This window comes from Cetorhinus maximus, chromosome 2 (genome assembly GCF_964194155.1).
Source record: "Cetorhinus maximus chromosome 2, sCetMax3.hap1.1, whole genome shotgun sequence".
NCBI classification, from domain to species: domain Eukaryota; kingdom Metazoa; phylum Chordata; class Chondrichthyes; order Lamniformes; family Cetorhinidae; genus Cetorhinus; species Cetorhinus maximus.
Genome location: NC_135880.1, coordinates 64,363,760 through 64,387,725, shown reverse-complemented (window position 1 = coordinate 64,387,725; position 23,966 = coordinate 64,363,760). Strand labels below are relative to the sequence as shown.

The window sequence follows — 23,966 nt, the reverse complement described above, 5'->3', positions numbered from 1 at the left end:
ACTTTTTATGTTATATTTATTTTCTGTTGGAAACTTCATCCTGCCCGTGGATGAGGTTTCCTAAAAAGTGCAAAGGCCGCTGGGCCTTTTCACCTGCCCGCCAACAGTAAAGTTGGGTGGACAGTGTAAAATTTCTTTTAATGACCTTTTTAATGGCCTTAATAGGCCTTTTAATTGTCGGTGGGCACATTGCTGACCCTGGCGCATGCCCGCCAGCCAAAATATTGCTCGACTGCGCATTGACGTCGGGACGCTCGCCCATAGTCAATGTGTGTCATTTCATGCCCAAGCAGGTCTGGCGCGTGCCTGCCTGCTGAGGTAAAAATTTTGCCCCATGTCACTGGCTAGACAATATTAAGCATTCTGACATTACCTTTCTAATCTTTATCACATGTCATGTAATTCAGCCAAAATAACAAGCCTTTAAAGCTCTTTTTTCTTCTGGGATTATATCTTCCAAAAACATACATACTGGGTGGAATCTTGTTGAGGCACTGGGGGTCTCACCTGCTGGCTGGCTGGCTTTTAAGGAAGGCCCACTGAACCACAAGCTAATCAGGCAATGGTGAGGCCAGCAGCAGGTCTTACCATGGAATCAAGACCCCAATCAGAGGCCAGTAGCCCTATAATGCCAGTGTGTAGACTGTGGTTGCTGCCAGAAGGATTGGCACTGGAGTCCCAGGATCGCGGAACGACCCAGACCACAGGTAAGTAATGGGTGGCAGGGGAAGAGTTCACAGGGAGTGGGTTGCAGGGAGAGTGGTACGGGGGGGGTCATCAACAAGGGTAGGGGTTAGCTCATAGTGAGCCATCCCCCCACTTGCTGATATCCAGTTCCTTGATCGAGGGATACCGCCACCAGGGGGTGACAGGTTGGCTGCACGGATTTAGCTGCCATGCACCAGCGGTGCTAGGATGAGGCCCTTAAGTAGTCATTAACTGGTTACTTAAGGGTCTCATATGGTGGTGGGGGAGGAAGGTCAACCATGGGCCTGCCTTCCCAGAACTTAATTCTGGTGGAGGTGGGAAGACAACGGGGTTCAGGTACACTACCCTCCCACCTCATTAAATGTTCTTCCCACTCCCAAGCTCACCATCAAAGAGAGCAGAAGATTCTGTCTTTTCCTCTTCCATTCCATTCTGCCACCCCTCAGCCCACCCTGATAATCTTCTCCCATTGCTGGTTCCTGTCAGCACCTCACCTGAAAAGGCTCTTTTTTTTTCTTTATTCTTTCATGGGGTGTGGGTGTCGCCAGCAAGGCCAGTATTTGTTGCCTATCCCGAATTTCCCTTGAACTGAGTGACTTGCTTGGCCATTTCAGAGGGCAGTTAAGAGTCAACCACATTGCTGTGGGTCTGTAGTCACATGCAGGCCAGATTGGGTAAGGATGGCAGATTTCCTTCCCTGTAGGACATTAGTGAACCAGGTGGGTTTTTAACAACAATCAATAATAGTTTCATGGTCACCATCACTGATGGCAATAAATGCTAGCCTAGTCAGCGACCCACATCCCCTAAATGAATAAAAAAAAACATATAGGTCAGACTAGGTGTGAACAGTAGTTTTTTCTCCCCAAAAGTACATTACCTTTATGACAACCTGATAGCTTCATGGTGACCATTACTGATACTAGTTTTTTTATTCCAGGTTTAGTTAATGAACCAAATTCAAGTTCACAATTAGCAATGTTAGGATTTGAATTTCCATCTGCATATTATTAGTCCAGGTCTCTGGTTTACTGATCCGGTAAGGTAACCCCAATGCATCCGCAACACCGTACCACAACAGGTAGTTAGAGGGTTAATGACTATAATATTTTGGTGTACTTACTGTCCATGCTAAAGCCACCTAAAAGTGTATCTCAACAATTTTATTTCCATTTTATAGCGAAGATGAAATATGGATTCAGTCACTGTGGGGTGAGAAGCGCAGAAATATGATGCAAAATAATTTTGTATTGCAAACATGATCTAAATTCACTAACAGCTTGAGAATTTTGACCTCATACTGTTCTCTGAAGTTGACACTTTGTGAGCTAGCACCAGAAAAATTACAAGGTATTAGTGGTTTTAGCCGGCTTAAAAATGGATAAATCCCCAGGCCAAGATGAGATGTATCCCAGGCTGCTATGTGAGGCAAGGAAGGGGATTGCAGGGGCTCTGACACTAATTTTCAAATCCTCTCTGGCCACAGGAGAGGTGCCAGAGGACTGGAGGACAGCAAATGTGGTACCATTATACAAGAAGGGCAGTAGGGATAAACCAGGTAATTATAGGTCATTGAGTCTAACATCGGTGGTAGGGAAACTATTGGAAAAAATTCGAGGGACAGGATTAATCTCCACTTGGAGAGGCAGGAATTAATCAGAGATAGTCAGCATGGCTTTGTTAGGGGGAGATCATGTCTAAAAAATTTGATTGAGTTTTTCAAGGAGGTGACTAGTTGTGTAGATGAAGATAGTGCAGGTGATGTAGTCTACATGGACTTCAGTAAGGCTTTAGGCAATGTCCCACATGGGAGAAAGATCAAGGAGGTATGAGCCCATGGGATCCAAGGCAATTTGGCAAATTGGATCCAAAATTGGCTAAGTGGCAGGAGGCAGAGGGTGATGGTCGAAGGTTGTTTTTGCAATTGGAATCCTGTGACGAGTGGTGTACTGCAGGGATCAGTGCTGGGACCCTTGCTGTTTGTAGTGTACATTAATGATTTAGATTTTTAATGATTAATGAATATAGGAGGTATGATCAGTAAGTTCGCAGATAACACGAAAATTGGTGGTGCTGTAAATAGTGAGGAGGAAAGTCTTAGATTACAGGATGATATAGATGGGCTGGTAAAATGGACAGGGCAGTGGCAAATGGAATTTAATCATGAGAAGTGTGAGGTGATGCATTTTGGGAAGACTAACACAGCAAAGGAATACACAATGAATGGTAGGACCCGAGGAGGTACAGAGGATAGTCCATAGATCCCTGAAGGCAACAGCACAGGTAGATAAGGTGGTTAAGAAGGCATATAGGATACTTGCTTTTATTAGCCGAGGCATAGAATATAAGAGCAGGGAGGTTATGTTGGAGGTATTATGAGAGGCATAGATAGGGTAGATAGGAAGAAACTTTTCCCCTTAGCGGAGGTGTCAATAACCAGTGGACATAGATTTAAGGTAAGGGCAGGAGGTTTAAAGGGAATTTGAGGAAAAATTTTCTCACCCAGAGGGTGGTGGGAATTTGGAACATACTGCCTGAGAGGGTGGGAGAGGCAGGAACCCTCACAACATTTAAGAAGTATTTAGATGAGCACTTGAAACACATCACATGCAGGGCTATGGGCCAAGTGCTGGAAAATGGGATTAGAATAGTTAGGTGCTTGATGGCCGGCACCGACATGATGGGCCGAATGGCCTGTTTCTATGCTGTATAACTCCATGACTGTATAAATTTACTAAGTAAAACCCATCAGATGCTACCACCTCTACCTGATTTGTCCTGGTGTAGTAGCTTAACAACCTCAATTGTAAAAAATTGCGATAAAGTACAATAATAAGGAAGTAAGGCAAAGATTTTCCTCATTAACATCTCGGGACCATCCTACTCTGCATCATTTTCCTGGGGGGTAGTTGGGGAAGTTAAAGGCCACTTAAGGCCAATTACCAGAGGCCGACTGGAATTTTCCAGTCAGCCTCCGGGCCTGCAGTAGTGTCGGGAAACAGACCAGTAGCCTGGAGGCGACAGTAGCAGATCAGAGGGTCAACAATCCAAGGTGCCTTTGAGGCCCTCTCCACCTACCTGGCCACAGCCGTCCTGTGAATGGGTTTTCCCTCCATAATGCTGGCCCAGCAGCTGCGGCCGTCCTTTATTTCAAAGTTGTTAAAGATGTCTGGAAGTGCCACACAATGGAGGCACCCTCTTTCTGCCTTATCTGCAATGGCAGGCTGCAGCTTTCTTACTGCTGGAGGGCCTCCTACTGGTCTTCCAGTTTTGAGAACCAGCTCGCCATCCTTAATTTGATGATGAGCATGTCCTCTAACCACTAATTGGCCATCAAGGGAAAATCACTGCTGGTTGACTGCTCCCGACATAGAATGCAGTTGGGACCCCGATGTCAGGAATTCGACCCAAAACACAAAATCCTGTCCATCCATCAGCATCGTTGGATACATTTCATTCCAATGACTGAATAGGTGGATGCAAAGATCCTGTAACGCTATTTTAAGGAGGGCAGGGGCATTCTCCTAGTTTTCTGGCTAATTGTTATCCCTCCATCAATATGAAAACAGATTAATTGGTCATTTGTCTGCTGTTTGTGGAATCTTGCTCTGTGCAAATTAACATCTGTGTTTCCCACATTACAACAGTGACTACACTTCAAAAGTATTTAATTGACTTTTGTATTTTTGGACATTCTAACATTGTGAAAGGTTCTAAATTAATGCCAGTTCTTCTTAGCTTGTATAGTTCAAGATGCCAAGCTGGTTAGTTAGCTGGTTTAAATGGGGAATTTAGCCAATTAACATAACCACAGTGAGGTTTCTGTAAAAAGCAACAGGGGATCAGAACTGAGAATTAACACTAAATTGTATAAATGATTTTAGGTTACATTGCTGTCATAGACAATTGGACACTCTCAGTGGGGGAAAAAAAAACATCATAAATAAATTATGGTGTTGTGAGTCTGGAATTAAGCTTTCAGTGGACAAAATTTTAAAATTTAAATACTTCAGAGGTCCAGGAATCCTGGCTCCATATCTCATGAATGGCATATTGTCTGTGCAGAAAATGCAAAAATGATTAGTGACATTAGTACTGTAGAAATAAATTGGAAATGGCTATTACAAATAACTTAATAAAGCAAGTGGGTTATAGATAGAAATGTAACGTAGTTAAAATAATTCTGAACTAAAACTAGAGGGAATTCTAATTTTATTTACTTTCTGGAGTGAGCAATATGCTATAAATATTTGGTGTAGATCACAGATTGAATTTAAAGTTCCAACCTACATTTTCTAAATATTTACTGCAGCTGCAAGATCCAGAAATAGTGAGCTGATATTTGAACTAGGATAGCAAATGTTCAATGAGCTATCAATATTCTCCCCATTTCAGCTGAATACCAACTTGTTATAATTGGACATTAGTGACCACGGCAGCTTGAAGCTGTTGGCTAAGCAGGTTAGCTCACTAGTCAACTGATGGCCCAACCCATTTCCAATGTTAGATTTCCAATGAAACTTTTGATAATTTAATTGTATGAAGGGCAGAAGCAGCCTCACACATCTATTTAGTTAAAATACTCCAAGACTGAGGCAGACCTTGGACACATTCGCGGTTCTGATCTGTGTTTATTTTGCACTTTAGAAGTTTTCAGAGTGTTTGTAAGGTTTGATATATTTGATAGTGTTGTTCCATTGTACTCAATAATTCTGATTTAATTCAAGAGATCCAAGTATTGAGAAGTACTTTTCAATATATTTGTAAATCTTCACATTTATATAAATGAATGCTTAAAAATTATAGATTTTTTCACTGAATGGGTACCAGGAAAAAATGTTCTGTAGCCTGGATTTTGAAGTTTGGTGCAATGTTTTCAGAGTAATTTCTCACTCATTCTTCTGTTGGCAGCTGGATCAATAGACTGATGAAATTCTTTGTATGCTTTGTATGTTAGGGGAAAAATGGATAGTCCACACATTTTGTGCAGGAATCACAATGCATGATTAACTCATGTCTGTTCAAAAGGGCTTCAGGCAGCTTGCAAACTTTGTGCTGCCTGTTTATTTGAATGATTGTGGCATACATTTCCACCCCTTAGAACGAAATCCATGTTTGTGCCAAGCTAGCACCACTTAACGCTCGCCTGCCCGATGTAAAGTTACCTCTTAGAGGCAAAGTGCATTGTGGAGAAAAGTTGAAGACTAGAGAAAGGAACAGTAAAAGCACAACAGGCCAGACACTATGCCCCCAGATTTTTGGATGCTGCACTGGAATCACTAGTGCAGCAGGTTGACAGTGTTATGATCCCAGCTGATGTTACTACTGGGCAAGCCAGATCCCAGGGTGGAACCCAGTTTGATAGATTCTAACTTTTATATTTTATTTAGATACGTGGAGAGCGGGTACTGAACAGAGTCACAGGAGTCAGCTGATGAACTTTTTTATCAAAAGAATAAAACATGTATTAAACAAAAAAAATGAATGATATTACAATAATCCTTCACCCACAACTATACCTTTACAGATATATACAGGTTTGTAAGGATAACACAAGTTACAAAAGCTGTCTTATATTCTCATGTTCACAGTAACTACACAGCCCATGTAAACCAACAGGTGACCTGTGGCCAGGCACACCACACTCTGAAATCAAGTAACAGATGCCACCACAAACACATGCTATGGATCTCATATCAACTCCCCCCAGATGCTTGTCACACTGTGAGCCAACCGGTCTCACTGAACTCCATCCTTCATGCACTTTGGAATCTACTCCCAAATGATGCTTTCTCTCCAATGCCTTCCATGAGGGTCCAACCCCAGGGTTTCAAACTCTCCTTTTGATGTTCCTCTCCCCTGGATCGCCAGGTGCATTCAATCTTTGCCTTCTGCACACTTTCTCTCAGATATTCAGCCATGGCAACAAAATACCACTGCTTCACATGCCCATAGTAAGGATTGACCAAACTTTGGTTGTCTCCTTGCGTCCTCTGGCTTCTCACAAGCATAGTTTGCTTTAGGTCTGCATCCTGCAGCTTTCTGTCTTTAACCATGGAACCTTCCTCCACTCCTCTCTCTTAAGTACACTTAAGAGGACCTTTTCCAGATTCCTGATCTTTTCCTTTGACTATAAGGTCTTCTTGGGACTTTCTTTTTGTCCCACTCCCTTGTTTCAGGGACCTTCTCTTATTCTTATGGGAAATCTGCTTTCTATAGTTCCCTCTTCTGTGTGGGGTTGGGAGGGGGTGGGGGGGGTTGGTGGGGCAGCAGTGGTAGCGTGCACTACCTCCCTGGAACATAAACTTGCTGTCCTCTCTAAGGTTAGCAGCATTTGTGCTCCTAGCACCAGCAGTGCCTGTTAACCAGCCAACTTAAACTCCTGCCACCAACCTGAGGTGGTACATCTGAAGCTGGGCCTTCTATGTCCAGGTTGCTTGAGGGTGTCCTGCAAGACCGCTTACAGAAGCTGGCCAGAGAGTGTTGTTGGCTGTTCAGAATGATCGCATTTATCCTCACATCCCTGTCAGGACAATAGTGCCCTTGCTGTTGCCTAACAACCAGCCAATTCTGTTGCCAAGATCATGCAGTCTGAAACTCGGCATTTGTGGTCATTTTCTAAGGCCATCTGCAATCTCCGCCACCGAAATTTGGCATTATTCCACCAGCCATGCTGCTGCTGCTGGGGGTAGCACTGTGTAGGAGCACTAGGGCAGTCAAAGGTACATGAAGGCAGGCAATGATTGAATGCATAAAGGTTTTTTTTATTTGTTCTTGGGATGTGGGCGTCACTGGCCAGGCTAGACCAGGTAAGGACAGCAGATTTCCTCCCCCAGCAAGGGCACTGGTGTCCTGACAGGGATGTGAGGATAAATGCGATCATTCTGAACAGCCAACAACACTCTCTGGCCAGCTTCTGTAAGCGGTCTTGCAGGACACCCTCAAGCAACCTGGACATAGAAGGCCCAGCTTCAGATGTACCACCTCAGGTTGGTGGCAGGAGTTTAAGTAAAAGGTATTACTGAGCTAAATGGGCTTTTACAACATTCATTTCATGGTTATCATTAGACTTTTAATTCCAAATTTTTACTGAATTCAAATTCTACCACCTACTGTGGTGGGATTTGAACCTGGGTCCCCAGTGCATTGACCTGGGTCTCTGGATTACCAATCTAGTGGCAATACCACTACACCACTGCTTCCCCTTTATGTGGTGTGCTTCGATTCATGAATTTGGTTTGAAACGTTTATTTTGTGTTGGCTTTTATTTTTGCATTGTGGAAAAGTGAACACTGATGGTGAATGGGAAATTGAGATTGCATTTACTGGTGTCAAGTTTGATTCTGGAAAACTTAAAAATTTTTGTGATGATATTTATTAACTCATTACTCACTCATCAAATAAAACTCTTTTCTATTTAATTATATAATAGCAAGTGCAATGCAAATATATATCACCATGTTTATAATCAATCACATTTTGGCATAGAAGTGTTACAATGTTTACAGCTGCTCAATTCTATGGAATGTTATGTAAACTTGTGCCCAACTGACCAGGACATGTGTGAATTGCTTTATAAAGTTTGACATGTTGACTATTAGTGGTCTCGTAAGATGATGGGTTGCACTGTGGCGGTCATCTCTATGTTAAGCATTGCATGGTGTGATTCATCAGTCCCACTGTGGAATGGCAATCTCTGCTGCAGAGAAAGGACAGCGGGCTGAGAACGTGCACAATTCATTGGCCTCTGTTTTCTCTGGGTCCTCTTTTTGACCAGATGAGCTTTTCATTTCTGCTTGCCTCTTCCAGTACCCTTCCAGTCAGCCTCCAGAGGCCACGGCCATCAGCAACAGTCTCCCAGTTGTCAATGTCAATGTCCACCATCTTCATATCTCACTTGCAGATGTACTTCTAACAGCAGTCCGAATGCCCAGGAGGTTATGATCCATGGGCCAATTCATCGTACAGAAAGCGTTTAGGTATACTGCCATCATCCATCTGATAAACATGACTGAGCCAGTGCAGACATTGTTGGCTTAGCATGTTGACTAACTGATTCATAATACATTGATTGGAAGGTCAAAGTAGTATGAAGGTAATTGACAAAGCACTTCAAATTATTAAGAATAAATTGCAACTTGCTATGCATTTCCTGTCACATGCCGGTCAGAGCTTAAATGAGCTTAACTACCCTTTTGTGATATTCAGTGGATGCTTACTACCTGAGTGTATCATGTTCTCTACTCCTGCTGTCCGGTGGAATAGTTTGCACTTTAGTCATTACATATATGTGTTGCTAGGAGCATATTTTTACTTCTGAATGAAAAACGAGTTAAACTTGGTCCAAACACATGACTTATTTATGAGGGAATTTGTTGTAAATAGTTATGCATAGTAATGTATTATCCACCATTACACCATCTTATTTGGATTTCAATAAATACAGAAGCAGATTGTCAGCATGAATTATTATTGGTATATATTGCACATTTGGAAGTGTCCACTGGCAGTTAATATCCTACTATTATAGCCACTGCAAAATGTGAATGAGTATGTTACAGTTGTTGATGCACTGCCAATATTGTAACAATCACTGGAAGGAGCAGCCTATATTAACAATAACTCCTGAACCGTAGTTTGATTCTGCCCCATCAAAGGAAATTTACTTACTATAGTTTGAATGAGCAGAAAAGATTTACCCTCCTGCCGAATCCCACTTTAGAATCTGTAAAATTACTTATTCACTAAATCCTGTGATTCTCTTTTTTTAATAGTTAGTCAACATGCTTTTGAAAACATTTCAATGCTGCTAAAAAAATTGGATTGACAATGATATGGCATTCCCATTATGTTCAAATGATGAAAGTTAAAAGATGAAATATGCTATCCCTCAATATTTCAATGAATAATCAGCTGAAGTGACAAGTTAGGAAGGATCTAATTTCAGTTCCTTATTGGTACTGAGTTGCTGAGCTCAGTCAGGGTGCTATTTGGATTGCAACAAATAGCTTCAGTGTCATAGGCTGGAAAGAGTACAGTGTCTTAGTCCTCATGTATATTCAATAAAAATAGGTGAAGTTCTAGATTAATTTATAGAGATTGATTATGGTGATCAGTCAACAACTCCATTATCATTGTGTCAAGCAAAAACCATAATACTAGAAAGCGAACAAGATGGAGACTGGTCTTTTATTATCTAACAATTCCTATCTTCCTAGGGCAGCATTGGGGTGATGATGGCTCTTGTTGTTGACTAATGTTGAAAAATATGGAAAACATTTCCCCAATATAATCACAATTTGTTTTTAGTCACCTGACAATTTTTCCTACAACATCCAGCCATTAGTGTTTTTAACTGAGATAATAACTTTACTGTTTGCACAGATAATTTTCAAATGAAAGGATAATGCATCCACACACACCTCATCATCAAAACAAAATATTTTCCATTTGGATGGGAGGTGGGAACTCCAAATCCCAGTCTAGTAAATACCTATATCGTGGAATATTAAATCACGTTTTATATTCAAGATGTCAACTTAGAAGCGCTTTAGTATCAAATGTTTTCAACAATTGCTTTCTACGTGTTGTTTTGATGGTTGGCAGCAAAATCTCTGTTTATAATAAAACAAATCTCTTTAAAACCTAGTGTTCCCTGATAAAGTTTTTATTTCCTCCCCTCCCCCCCACCCTCTCCACCAAGATTGTACAGCTCCAGAAGAATGATGTAACAGTGACAAGTATCACATATGTCTGAAGTCGAGGTCACAACCTCCAAGATAAGGTTTTGAAGAACGTAGGAAAAGTACTTTAATTTGACCTGTTCAGTGTCATTTTGCTACAGATTTCTCTCTCAAAATCTCAATGTTTTTCTCGTTAGGCGAATCTAATTCACAAAACATGCGCACAACTGCAGATGGTTTTAAATTCCTGGCATTTTTAATCAGTCTGATGATATTGAAAGTGGGAATGGATTACCCAAACACAGCCCCAAGGCAGTCGTTACAGATTGGATTTACTGTGCCAAATTGCTTCCTGTTGCATTTCCTCTTAATATGTGAAACCATTCTAACCCAGTTACAGGTTTAATTGGCCCTGTAACTGAGTCAACTGCTAATTTTTAAATCATTTTTTCTGCCGTTTAATGTAACATGAATATAATTGCAGCATTGGCGGGATTGTATCCATTACTGTCTCATTTTGTGGACAGTGGAATCCGATTTGTCCCAAAGCCGGAGCTTTTGCAATTCGATTTCTACCTAGCCCTCCATCTATCTATCTAATCTGGATGAAGAGCGGCAATATGTTGCTCGCTGTCAAGGAAAACTGCAATAACTAATGCAGATGGTGCTTTCTGGAAAATGATCTCTCGTTTTTGGTTATTGCTGAAAAGTCGGTTCTTACGGTATTATATTTGCCAAATGCACTTGCCCCGAATACCACATCTTCCCCAAACATCGATGGAAACTATATATCTCCAAAAATAATTCTACAAACCGGCGTTATATGTCATTCTATCGATGTCCGTGGAGCGAAATGGACGGATGTGATGGCTCTAAATGGCTGTCGAGTTATGTGGATTTCAGCAATGGACAGCTCCCGTAAAAGATGTGTCACAGCTCTTGCACAATGAATTCTCAGATAGCCTTTTAACAATTCCCCCCCGGGAACATTTGGTCGATATTGCAGAGGGTACACTGGATTTGACGTCAGGGCGATGCTTTACGTAGCATTTGGTGCGTAAACACTTTCCCATTCAAGCTCGGAGGTTTACCACTTTCATTTCGTCTGACAGCATCCACCTCATTAGAAAGGCAGTTTGCTTCCTTCTCACTTACTACAGCAGCAATCCAAGTGCATGCAACGTTTGTGATCATTCTGCGGCTTTTACTTCTCTAAACCTCCTTCTTTTTGTATATCAATTTAATAATGAAACAAAAGTATTGTCTTTCCCTGCGATTTGCAGCTCTAGCGATGTTTGCAATTTGCTCTACGCCGGACATTGCCAATGGAGAAAAACAATACGTTAATGAGTGGGCAGTCGAAGTGGTTGGAGGACCCGAGGTGGCGAAAGCTATTGCCGAAGAACTGGAATATGATTTCGTGGGTCAGGTAAGTATTCATTAATTTGAACCTATACCAATATGTGTACCGGGAAACCCAGTTTCTTAAATAAAGAGTCACATGCGAAGTAAATCTGTTAACCGATAGTGCTTGTGTTAGAAATTCACCATTGGAGATAACTGATGTTATAACATCGTATGCACCTACAATATATATGGAGCAGAAGACAGTGAAAGATGATAGTCTCAATTGCTTTCTCAGATATTTACTCTCACATTTTATCACAGGAACAGACAGCTTATATTCAATTTCCTTCAGAGATGCGGCAGATCACTTAGACCAAGCGTCCGGTGTATTTCTAGTTTAGGGAGTGATATTATTATACAGGAGATGACCACACACACATTAGTTTCAGCACTTCAAAAGGCAACAATTCTGAGCAACAAGGATGGTCGTTTTGTGTACTTGGTCAACAGTAAGATTGAATGGTTTTATAGCCAAGTATAGTGCGATGTTGAACTTAAATTATATATCATAATGTATGCATACACACACACATATATATATATATGCATTCATATCTTACGCATGTTCCATCTTTTCTGATTTTAACTTATCTAACACTGGATTCTCTCTGCCATGTGGTGTGTTATTCAATCCATTCGTGAGCGTGTGTTCTTAACCAAGCTTTGGAAACAGTTTCTAGTGCTTAACGTGATGATTTCAGGAACCTAGCCCACGGTGGTTCAAATATGTGTTTAAGGGATAGATGTGAAGTTGAGTAAATGAATAAAGCAATGTCGATGAACTGCAGATAAAACGCAATCTATGACAGTAAACAGAAAAAAAGGGCAAGAAAGGGAGAGCGAATAAGGACAGCTTAATATCGATATCATAATAATCTCACAAAAGGTGCTTTCAGATGCATGTTCCAGAGATTTTAGGAGTTTTCGTCTCTTGTTCTCAGTTATTAATCTCAATTATACAGAACAGTGGAGCGGAACATTAAGGATCAGAGCCCAGCTCTATTCATATACAGGATACACAGAGAAGGGATGAAGGAAGGTGCAGATGATACCGAGGAGACTCTAACTGAAGATATATACTAGGAAATACGTAGACTTGATGGTTCATAATATATCATTTCCCAAAATGTGATCATTCTCCACAGGGATCAATTCGCTTTAGTAAATGCGAGTTGGATTTAATTTTATAGATTTAGTTCATGGCAATTTGAAAGCGATAAATCTTAAGCTTGTATGTGGAAGAAATGCTACCTACTGATCTGTCATATGAAACGAACTGTAGAATACCCGACGCCGAGTAATTAGGAAGGGGAATAACGTCAAAACGTATTGGGAATACACAGCCGGTTAGTCATCATTTGAAAGAGAGATGACGGGTGATGAAGTTTGGGCTATTCACCCTCAGATAGTGAAATCATTATACAGTATGAAACCAAATACAATAGGGGTGCTCGATCTAAATACATGCCCTTTAATTTGCCGATGGAGTGACTGACACATGTAAGAAATGTTACTAAATCGATGTAATGTTGGTCGGGATCAAAAAGATTCCATGTCCTAAACTGGATGTGGAGCCGTATCATCTCTTTAAGCATGAAAAAAATCAACAAATGACAGGCAACGCTTCAAATTGAACGGCAACCTGTTTTTTTTTTGAGAGAACTCCACAACATGATACTTTGTCATTTTGGATTCCCTAGCTATCCAATCAGATCGCTGGACCCTACTGACCGGAGAAACCTGTATTTATTTCAGATTTCCAGCATCCGCCGTATTTTTTTGTGACCCAATCTGATTATTAAATATCTCACCTTCCTACTATTACCTTATTGTACAGATAGAAACCTGGCTATCTCTATCCCTCTCATCTCAATAAAGGAGCAAAACAGAAGGCGAGCTTATTTTGAAGCGACACCAAAAGATTTTCTGCTGTGTAAAGGAATCATTCGGTTCTTCCATCCAATGAACATTTATTTATTGAGTTTTATTGTAATAGCTCATTACGCCATTAATTTTTCTCCAAAGTACATTTTAAAAGTTTGGGATTCATTTGCATGAATCGTTCTTCGATTACTGGGAGCAGAATTTGCAATAGTTTGTTACAATGTAGGGATTTTCAAACACCAGCTTTGTATGGAGGTCTACATCTGTTGATCAAAAGTATGAATTGTGAGCCAGCTGAGCAAGGTTATTAAAATGTATTAAAGATAATATTTAAAAGGTGTACTGACCAGAGCTAAGCTCAGTCATCTAGCGTGCTCTGACCAGTTTACTGTGCAGTACAAATATAACCTCCTGCAGTTCTGACCACAAATCCTGGTATTTCGTTTGCTGTTTTAAAACTGCTTGCTATGTATCACCAATCTCAGATCCCTTTCCAAGTCTTTTTTTTGTCATTCACCCCATTCATTTACAATATACATTATAGTTCATCGATTTGCCATACTTTGCATATATTAGTCAGGAAATTTGACAAGCTGGTATGTGATTTTAAAATGTGGGTCAATATTGTAAATTAATGGTTTGCTTAACAAAACCATAAAATAATTAACACTGCCATGATATGAGATAAACCGATACTGCAAATCAATACCCAGGTATATAACTTCAACAAGGTGCCTTCAAGGGACTGAACTTAAACAATTTGATGGGAATGGGGAGGGTGGAATGAAGGTATAACTAAAGAAAAGCTCAGCTGTGGACCAATGAAATACCTTGTAGAATATCCTCAATATGCAGGACAGTCAAATCTGGAGGATTTAAACAAACATAAATTTAACTGGATTAAAAGTGAATAACGCTTGTGAAATTAGTATAACAAACAAATTAGACTAAAGCAGCAGGAAGAAAGAAAATTTGCTTTTATATAGTGCTTTTAAGAACCACCATATATCTCAAAGTGCTCTACAATCTGTTATGACCAGGTTAGGAGGGGTGAACTGATTTCTCTCTTTGCCCCATTCCTGGTTGGCTATAACAGAGTTTGACTTTAAAAAGGAAGTGATATTGTCAATTCAATATATAAACGTAGCTCAGTGTAAGAAATAAGCCAGCCAGGTTCCTTAAGTTAACAAGTAAAGAGTTAGTTATATTGCTAAAACACACTCAGGTGAAGATGACAATGATCCAGTAGCTTTTATGATCATTTGTTTACTGTTAATCCACAAAATACCAGATTTATTCCAGAAAGTCTTCACGAAAGAAGATAGCAGTAGCCTGGCCCCCATCATAGGAGGTTCTACATCTAAATGTGAGCTGCTATGAGATCTTTTATATAGTACCTCTGACATAGCAAAAAGTCCCAAGGAGCTTCACATGACCATGCCAAACAACTGAACCACATAAGGAGATATTAGGTCAGGTGGCCAAAAACTTGGTCAAACAGTTAGGTTTTAAGGAAGAAAGTGAGGGAGAGAGGCAGAAAGATGAAGGGATGGAATTCAAGAGCTTAGGGTTAAGCAACTGAAAACTCAAGCACTGTGGTATGATTAAAATCGGTGATGTTCGAGAGGTCAGAATTAGATGAACACAAATATCTCAAGAAGGTTGTACAGTTGGAGGAGATTACAGAGATAGAGAGGAGTGAGGCCATGGAGGAATTTTAAAACAGTTATAAGAATTTTAAAATGAAGGTATTGCTTGATTGGAAACCAGTGGAGGTCAGTGAGCACAGGGATGATAGGTGATCAGGACTTGCTGCGAGTTGGAACACGGGCAGCAGATATTTGGACGACCTCAAGTTTATGGATGGCAGAATGTGGGACGCCAGCCAGGACTGTATTGGAATAATCAAATCCAGAGGTAACAGAGGCAAGAATGAGGGTGTCAGCAGCAGATGAGCTAAGGCAGGGGTGAAGTCAGGTAATGCTATGGAGGTGAAATAGGCAGCCTTAGTGATGGTGCCAATGTGTGGTTGGAAGGGTTTCTCAGGGTCAAATGTGACTTCAAAGTTGTGAACAGCCTAGGTTAGCCTCAAGACAGTTGCCAGGGAGAAGGATGGAGTCAGTTGCAGGGAATGGAGTTTGTAGCGGGGACTGAAGACAATGGCTTTAATTGGAGGAAGCTCCTCCATTACTGGATGTTGGGATAAGCATTCTGATAATTTAGCAACAGTGGAAGAGTTAAATGAGGTAGTGGTGAAATAGAGCTGGGTGTGTACATGTGAAAATGAATGCTGTGCTTTCAGATGATGTCACAAAGCTGCAGCATGTGGATGAGAAATAGGAGGGGACAATGATAGATGCTTGGGAGACACCAGAAATAAAGTTGACTGATATTGTACCTAAAATTAGTGAGAAAAATTATGAAATGCTAATGGTGATCAGAAGGGATTCAGGAATAAAATGAAGTTTCTAATGGATTTGAAACAAACCACAAAGGTATTTAATTTCAAAGAAGGAGACAAGACAAACCTGAGTAACTGTGCATCTATCAACGTTCTGGGAGTTACCATTGACAACAAACTGACTGAACCAGTCATGTAAATACTGTGGCTACAAGAACAGGTCAGAAACTGGGAATTCTGCGGCAAATAACTCACCTCCTGACTCCCCAAATCCTGTCCACCATCTGCAAGGCACAAGTCAGGATTGTGATGGAATACTCTCCACTTGCCTGGAAGAGTGCAGCTCCAACAACACTCAAGAAGCTCGACACCATCCAGGACAAAAAGCGCACTTGATTGGCACCACATCCACCATCTTCAATATTCATTCCCTCCACCACCACCATCATTCATTCCTTCCACCATTGACATTCGTTCTCTCCACTACCGCCATCATCAAGGTATAATGCAGCAGTTCACCAAGGCTTCTTCGACAGCACCTTCCAAACCTGTGACCTCTTCCACCAAGAAGGACAAGGGCAGCAGGTGCATGGGAACACCACCACCTGCAAGTTCCACTCCAAGCCATGCACCATCCTTGCTTGGAACTATATCACCATTCCTTCATTATCGTTGGGTCAAACTCCTGGAACTCCCTTCCTAACAGCACTGTGGCTGTAGCTACTTCACATTGACTGCAGTGGTTCAAGAAAGAAGCTCACATCCACCACCTTCTCAAAGACAATCAGGGATGGGCAATAAATGCTGGCCTGGCCAATAATGCCTACATCTCATGAAATAATTATTTTTAAATTAGCTTTACATCAATAAATGACAACATAGTGGAATTAATCAATAGGAACAAGTAAAAGGCTGCCAATATGGCAATGTGGTGGTGGAAGCCAATATGCCTTCAGAAGGGGGAAATCCTACTTCCCAATCTCATTGACTGTTTTTTTAAGGAAGTCATGTTCCAAATGAACTTTGGAAATCCCTCCAGTGTAGTGTACTTAGATTTCCAGAAAAGGATTTCCAAAAAACCTTTGATGAAATTCAGCATGAAAGTTTGAGACAACAGGTATTCACGGTAAAACCTAGAACTGAATAAGGAATTGGCCGAAAGTGAGGGAAGTGTAATTGGAAAACTGGAAAGTGATGTTGGAGGTGTTAATCTGAATGGAATGTTCTGAGGATTGGTGCTCAACATCTTACTGTTTCAAAGCTACATAACTGACCTGAATTTAGAAAGACAGCTAATTTACAAATAAACTAAACTACATGAGGAGAGGAGGAGGGAATTTGAGTCTGATGAGGCATCCAATAACTGCAGTAGAGCATAGGTAAAATGTTAAAATGGCTGAAACTATGGAAGATGAATTTCAATCCAGATATATTAGAAAAAAACTTAGAAAGCAAATTTTACTTAATGGATGTTTTTGGACTATCTCAGTGAGATCCTATATGAAACATGTGGCTATAGGCTGAACATAGGAACAAAGAAACAAGAGTGGGCAATTCACTCTCGAGCCATTCAGTGACATCATGGATGATCTACACCACAATTTGATTAATACACCATTGCTCCATAATCCTCCAAACATCAGTTGATCTTGGTCTTACATGTTTTGAAATGCATTGTGTCGACAAGTATGCATTGCAGCCAGGATTCGCTAGTGATGGATGTTTAGACCAGTAGATGAAATGCTGATCAAGCAGATTGCTTTGGCGTGAATGATGTTGAGCTTCTTGAGTGTTATAGTAACTGTCCTCATCCAGGTACATGTTTAATAGGAACTCTAGCGTAAAATGAAGTGTAATATTGTTTGATTAGAACACATTGAAAACCTTGGCTGGTATGAGTGATGTAAAGAATACAGTTATTGACCTTCAATAGCATGAACCCTAAATTTGGTGATTCCTGCTCTGGCTCAGACACATTTTGATCACTAAATAACAGCCATAGATGGTGGACTGAACACAGTTAAGTTCATACCACAAACCATGAGTGACCTGACTGCAAAACTGTGTCATGAGAGAAACAACCATTCTTATTTCTGATTGGAATCTATGATTATAAGCACAGCATTCAATAATAGTAAGCAGTCATAGATGTGACTCAGAATCTAACTTCTGGAGTGAGATTCTGAAAGCCTCCTAAAAATATTCAGTGATGGTCGTCTATTGTTATTTTATAGCTGTGTTTCAAACGATCGCATTGTAAAACATTTTTGTTGTTAATGTTGAGATTTCTTTGACTACCTCATTATTATTCATTATAGATGATGATGTAATGGCTTCGATAGCCAGAAGCAAGATTTCCAGATTAGTTATTACAGTTTGAATATTTTAATGAACACTGATCCAGATCCAGCATTCTAAAATAAATAACACATGCCATGAAAGTGTAGGAGAAAGTCGGAAAACACAGGCCAGTAACAAAAGAAATGAATACATACATGTAAGTAGATAAAAAGTGCAGCTTATTATTAAACCCATGAACTCTACGCCAACAAATAAATGCATGTTTTTTGCCCATAATTCCTTACAGAGCTTTTAAACTAACTTGTTGTGGAGATACTGAACAAGGTAAGTCACATCCTAAAGAACAAGGATAGAGAGAAAAACGATTCAGCAGCAATGCCATTGAATTTTTCCAGGAAAATGGTCAAGATGATATTAACAAAAGCCTGAGAACAGGCCAACTGTACAAACTTTCAGGAAGACACAGTGTAATAGAGGGGTGGGAGAAAAAAATGCATGCTCATTGCAGAAAATTATTTATTTTCAATAGTCCATCATTGCTGTGTTCTTATGTTTTTAAACATAAAATAAATAGGAAACAAACTTAATATTTCATACCTCATCATTTTAGGATCGCATATATCACAATGTGGTTGATTCTTAACTGCCCTCTGAATTGACCAAGCAAGGTCAGTTCAAGGGCAGTTAGCGATGAGTAATAAATGCTGGCTGTGCCAGCGACACCCACATCCTGTGAAAGAATGAAAAAAAAAGTAAGGTGTCTGCACTTATTACTACTTCCTTCAAGAACTATTAAGTTGGCACTATGCGCCTTGCCTGCATTGGTTCTGCTCTACTATCAAGCTTAAGCTTCTCCAGACACAGAACCCATGCGTTATTTACTGACATTGTCCACTGAGGTTCTGGTTGATACAGTTCTGCTGGCTTCTTAGTTTCACTCAGCTTCTGTGCCAGGTTCTTTGCTTCATAGTGTCTTTTTCCCTTGTCTGAAATTTGATTTCTTCCCATGGTGTCTGAGCTACACTATGATCTTCATTTGGCTGCTGCTTTTCATTCAGATGACATTCTCTGCTGAATTCTGTCTGTTCTATTAAGTGGTCTGCTTGGAAATAAAAATCAGGAGAGATGTAAAACAGGCTGCAGATCTAGTATCACTTGCATTACACTATCGCAATCAAAATCTACTTCATGGACCCTAGAGAAGAGATTTTGTAATCTTTTTGAAGTGAAGCTCCGAATGGCTAGCTGTTTGTGCAAAGCAGCTTAAAGCAGCACCAAGCTGACTGTCGCCAATTTCTAGGGCTGGATCATTTGAATAATTAGATAGCTTCAAGCATAGCATTGACCTGTGCCAGCAGCTAGCTTAAGAGGCTGAATGGGAATTCGGGAAGCTGTTCACTGTTAAAGGAATATGCCCACTTAAATTTAAGTGGCTGCATTTGGGGCAATATTGTTTCAACCCTTACAAATCGTTCTAAATGCTTGTCAGAGAGAGAGAATGTGCCAGGCAACATTGAAGTGCATGAAACCCCAATGTGGAGATCATGGGCAAGTGACAGGCTCACATTTTCTCCTGATCAACCTTTAGTGTGAGGTGAGTGTCCTGTTCGACACTCCAAGATACTTCACACAGGAAATAGCAGCGCATTATGTCTGTCAGGAGATGGTGGCCAAACTCATCTTACACAATATATGGGTGTCACCTATAACACTCTTAACTCTTGGGAATTCTGCCTGCTAGAAAATGTTCTTTGTACTGTTGAGCTAATGTCATCTTTGCACTGATAAGGTGATAATTGGATTGACCTCTATCACATGCTGAATGCATCTGTTTTTTTCTCTGCCATATTCCTGTGAGATAAAAGTCTTTCTTCTTTGTCAGGTTTTTCATGTCTCCTAGCTCCTCTGTTATTAAGCATTTACACTTCCTCTGAACCTTCTTTAGTTTACATACTTCTTCCATTATCACTGCATTTTGCTTTGCACCATCATCACTTTTGTCATTTAATCACTTCTTCCCTCCACCCTATCACACACCTTTCTTGTTTGTTCTTTCACTGTTCATTTCAAACACCTTCCAGTTTTGGTGAAAGGTCATTGATCTGAAACATTGGGCATATCCAAGGATATGATGTCATATTGTCTTTGAAAATATGACTTTTCAACTTTCAATTGGCTGGAAATTTTGCAATTTGAAATGAGAGAGAATATGCTGCTTAAAAATGCAAGGCCACCTTCCAAGAGGAAGATGATAAACAAACAAATCAGTCTCAGGGGAGTATGAAGAGAGAGCGACATTGTCTATAATTCAGAGACCCATCAAAATTCATCAGTGTCTAAGGAAGAGATATTAAAATGCAAAGTCCTGGATATTGAAACATTGGCTGCCACAGACAGACCCACCCAAAACCTCTTGGAAATATACAATAGGTGAAGTATTTCAGGCCACGCTGAAACCACTGCAGAGACATTGCAAGAAGGTATTCCGCAGAGGAAGCAGGCTGAAAGGTGGTATCTCTCACTCTCTCTCTCTTAGAACAAATGTATTTTCCGGTTCGAAAGTCAACTTTACTAGAAATCGACTAGCAAACTGTGATCTCGTAATGACTGCAACATCTTCTACATTTGACCATCTTTTACATTCATGAAACCAGCAAATCCAAATCGGCCACAATGTTTAAACATCTATGCCTCCAGGACAACTATATACAGGACACTTAACCATATATTCTTTTAACCTTTTTTTTATTGGACTCTAACTTCCTTTATTTCTTATACCTGTGTGTGTGCGACATTGCGTTTTATTTTTTTTCTCAGCTTTAGTGGTTAATAAATTTGCTCTTTCTTTAACTTAAGAAAACCTTGTTTGATTGGCTCCTTATTATTCACCGCTTAGATAGTTAAATGCATTTGGATTCGGAAAAGGCACATCCTTGTGAAAAATAAAATTAAACCTTTGTTGTGACCAACTGAGGAGGTTGAACAGTGGGGAGCCAGTTCACCGCTTCTCACCTGGTCATAACACTGGTCATAACAGCTGCGTCCACTGCATGCTCTCAAATAATTTGAGTTGGCACTATCTGACATACATAGTCCAACTGGCTAATGTGTCACCAGGGTTTCAAATTTGGACGAGTGTCATGGCAACACCTGCATTGCCCACTCTTGGAACAAGAAGCCTGAAGCAAAATAGTCCATGCGATAGCGTTATTTAACGAGCCAGGCACCCTGATTGCTACTGTTGCTGCTTGTAGCTATTCCTGCCAGGAGATCTGCCATCATGTTATGCCATGCTCATCTGTATTGTGCCATCCTCATACATCCACTGTATCTCGTATGTAAACACTCTGTGATGTCCATCATCCAAATATGCATAGGTCGACCCCTATTGTCTGCTGCCCTCCACTTTGCCCTCTGGGAGAGATCTCTGGAGCTTTTCAGCTCTGATCAGCTATCTGAAAAACTGACCTTTTCTTTTCTGGATGTCACTTTTTAGAGTTCTTTTTGCTTTTGCTATTTCAAGTAGCTCTTCATTTTTCTTATGGTCTGTATATGCAATTTTTAGCATATGTCTTAGCATCCACGTTTCAAAGGCCTCTAGATTCTTCCACAGAGCTTTACTTATTGTCCAGGTTTCTGAGGCATACAGGGGAGTAGATAGAATGAGGCATCGTATGAGTTTTTTCCTTGTTACAAACTTGAGATTTTTTTGTTGTTGACACATCCTTCATCTTCACAAAGCTACTGGTTACGTTTCATCAGCAAAGCGATGGAAGGTGTCATTGACAGTGCTATCAAGCATACTTACTCAGCAACCAGGGCCAGAATATTGCCATCGGCATGTGGGGGCGGGCCCGACTCGCCGACGCACAAAATGACACGCGATGACGTCGGGCATGCATCAGTTAGATATTTCGTTCAGCGGGTGCACGCCGAAGTTGGCTGCGTGCCCGCCGAACTGTCAATGGCCTATTAAGGCCAATAAAAAACCAATTAAAGTTGTTACCAACTCAAGGTTGGTGGGCAGGTGAAGAGCCCAAGCGGCCTTCGTCTTTTTCATGAAACCTCATCCACAGTCGGAATGAGGATTCCTGAAGGCTTAATAAAATAATCAAATAAATTTTGCTAACTGTACAAACATGTCCCAGCTCATGTGACACTGTCACATGCTTGGACATGTTTAAATAATTTTTCAGAACCTTTATTCAAGATTTCCATTACTAACTTAATCTCCCTGAGGCAGTCCGTGCCTCAGGGAGATTGCTGCGCTCTTTCGCATGCATGCTCACAAGAGCGCAGGCCCTGACTCTCCCTCCACCCCCTGCCCGCACAGGTAGCGCTGAGTGCTACCGGCCGTGCATCACACTGGGCGGGCCTCAATTGGCCCGCCCATGTAAAATAGTGGCACTCAGACGATCGCGGGTGGCAATCAGCTCCACCACTGCCCCCGCCCGCTCCCGCCCGGCCCATGCGTCATAGGAAAGTTTCTGGCCCAGGTACTTAGTGATGCTCATTTGGGTTCTGCCAGGGCCACTCAGCCCCTCACCTCACTACAACCTTGATCCAATCATGGACAAAAGATCTGAACTCAAGAGGTGAGATGAGAATGACTGCCCTTGACATCAAGGCAGAATTTGATCAAGTGTGGCATCAAGGAGTCCTAGTAAAACTGAAGTCAATGGGAGTCGGGGAAAACTTTCCACTGTCTGGAGGCATACCTAGCATAAAGGAAGATGGTTGTGGTTGTTGGAGGTCAATCATCTCAGTCCCGGGACATCACTGCAGGAGTTCCTCAGGGTAGTGTCCTGGGTCCAGCCACCTTCAGTTGCTTCATCAATGACCTTTTCCCCATCATAAGGTCAGAAGTGGGGATATTCACTGATGATTGCACAATGTTCAGCATTATTTATGACTCCTCAGATTCTGAGGCAGCCCATGTCCAAATGCAGCAAGACCTGGACAACATTCAGGCTTGGGCTCGTAAATGACAAGTAACATTTACGCCACACAAATGCCACGCAATGACCATCTTCAATAAGAGAGAACCTGACCATCTCCCCTTGACATTCAATGACATTAACATCACTGAATCCCCCACTACCTACATCCCGGAGGTTACCATTGACCAGAAACTGACCTGGACTAGCTATATAAATTCTGCAGCTCGTAACTCACCTCCTGACTCCCCAGAGCCTCTCCACCATCTACAAGGTACAAGGAAAGAGTGTGATGGAATACCCTCCACTTGCCTGAATGAGTGCAGCTCCCACAACACTCAAGAAGCTTGACACCATCCAGGACAAAGCGGCCCATTTGATTGGCACCCCATCCACCACCTTAAACATTCACACCCTCCACCACTGGTGCACAGTCAGTGGTGTGTGCCATGTATAAGATGCACTGCAGCAACTCACCAAGGGGTCCTTTGACAGCACCTTCCAAATCCATGACCTCTACTACCAAGATGGACAAAGGTAGCGGACTCATGGGAACACCACCACCTGCAAGTTCCCCTCCAAGTAACACATCATCCTGACTTGGAAATATATTGCTGTTCCTTCACTGTCTCTAGGTCAAAATCC

The 23,966-nt window shown here is 41.2% G+C and overlaps 1 protein-coding gene across 1 annotated transcript in view; it reads left to right on the top strand.

The window, feature by feature from the left end:
* The first annotated feature begins 11,475 nt into the window (after window positions 1–11,475).
* pcsk1 (proprotein convertase subtilisin/kexin type 1) overlaps window positions 11,476–23,966 on the top strand; it is a 131,883-nt gene continuing 119,392 nt past the window's right edge. Inside the window, exon 1 of the mRNA XM_078565524.1 lies at window positions 11,476–11,820. Coding sequence (XP_078421650.1) covers window positions 11,638–11,820 — 183 coding nt within the window. The 5' untranslated portion in view covers window positions 11,476–11,637. The remainder of the gene's footprint in view (window positions 11,821–23,966) is intronic.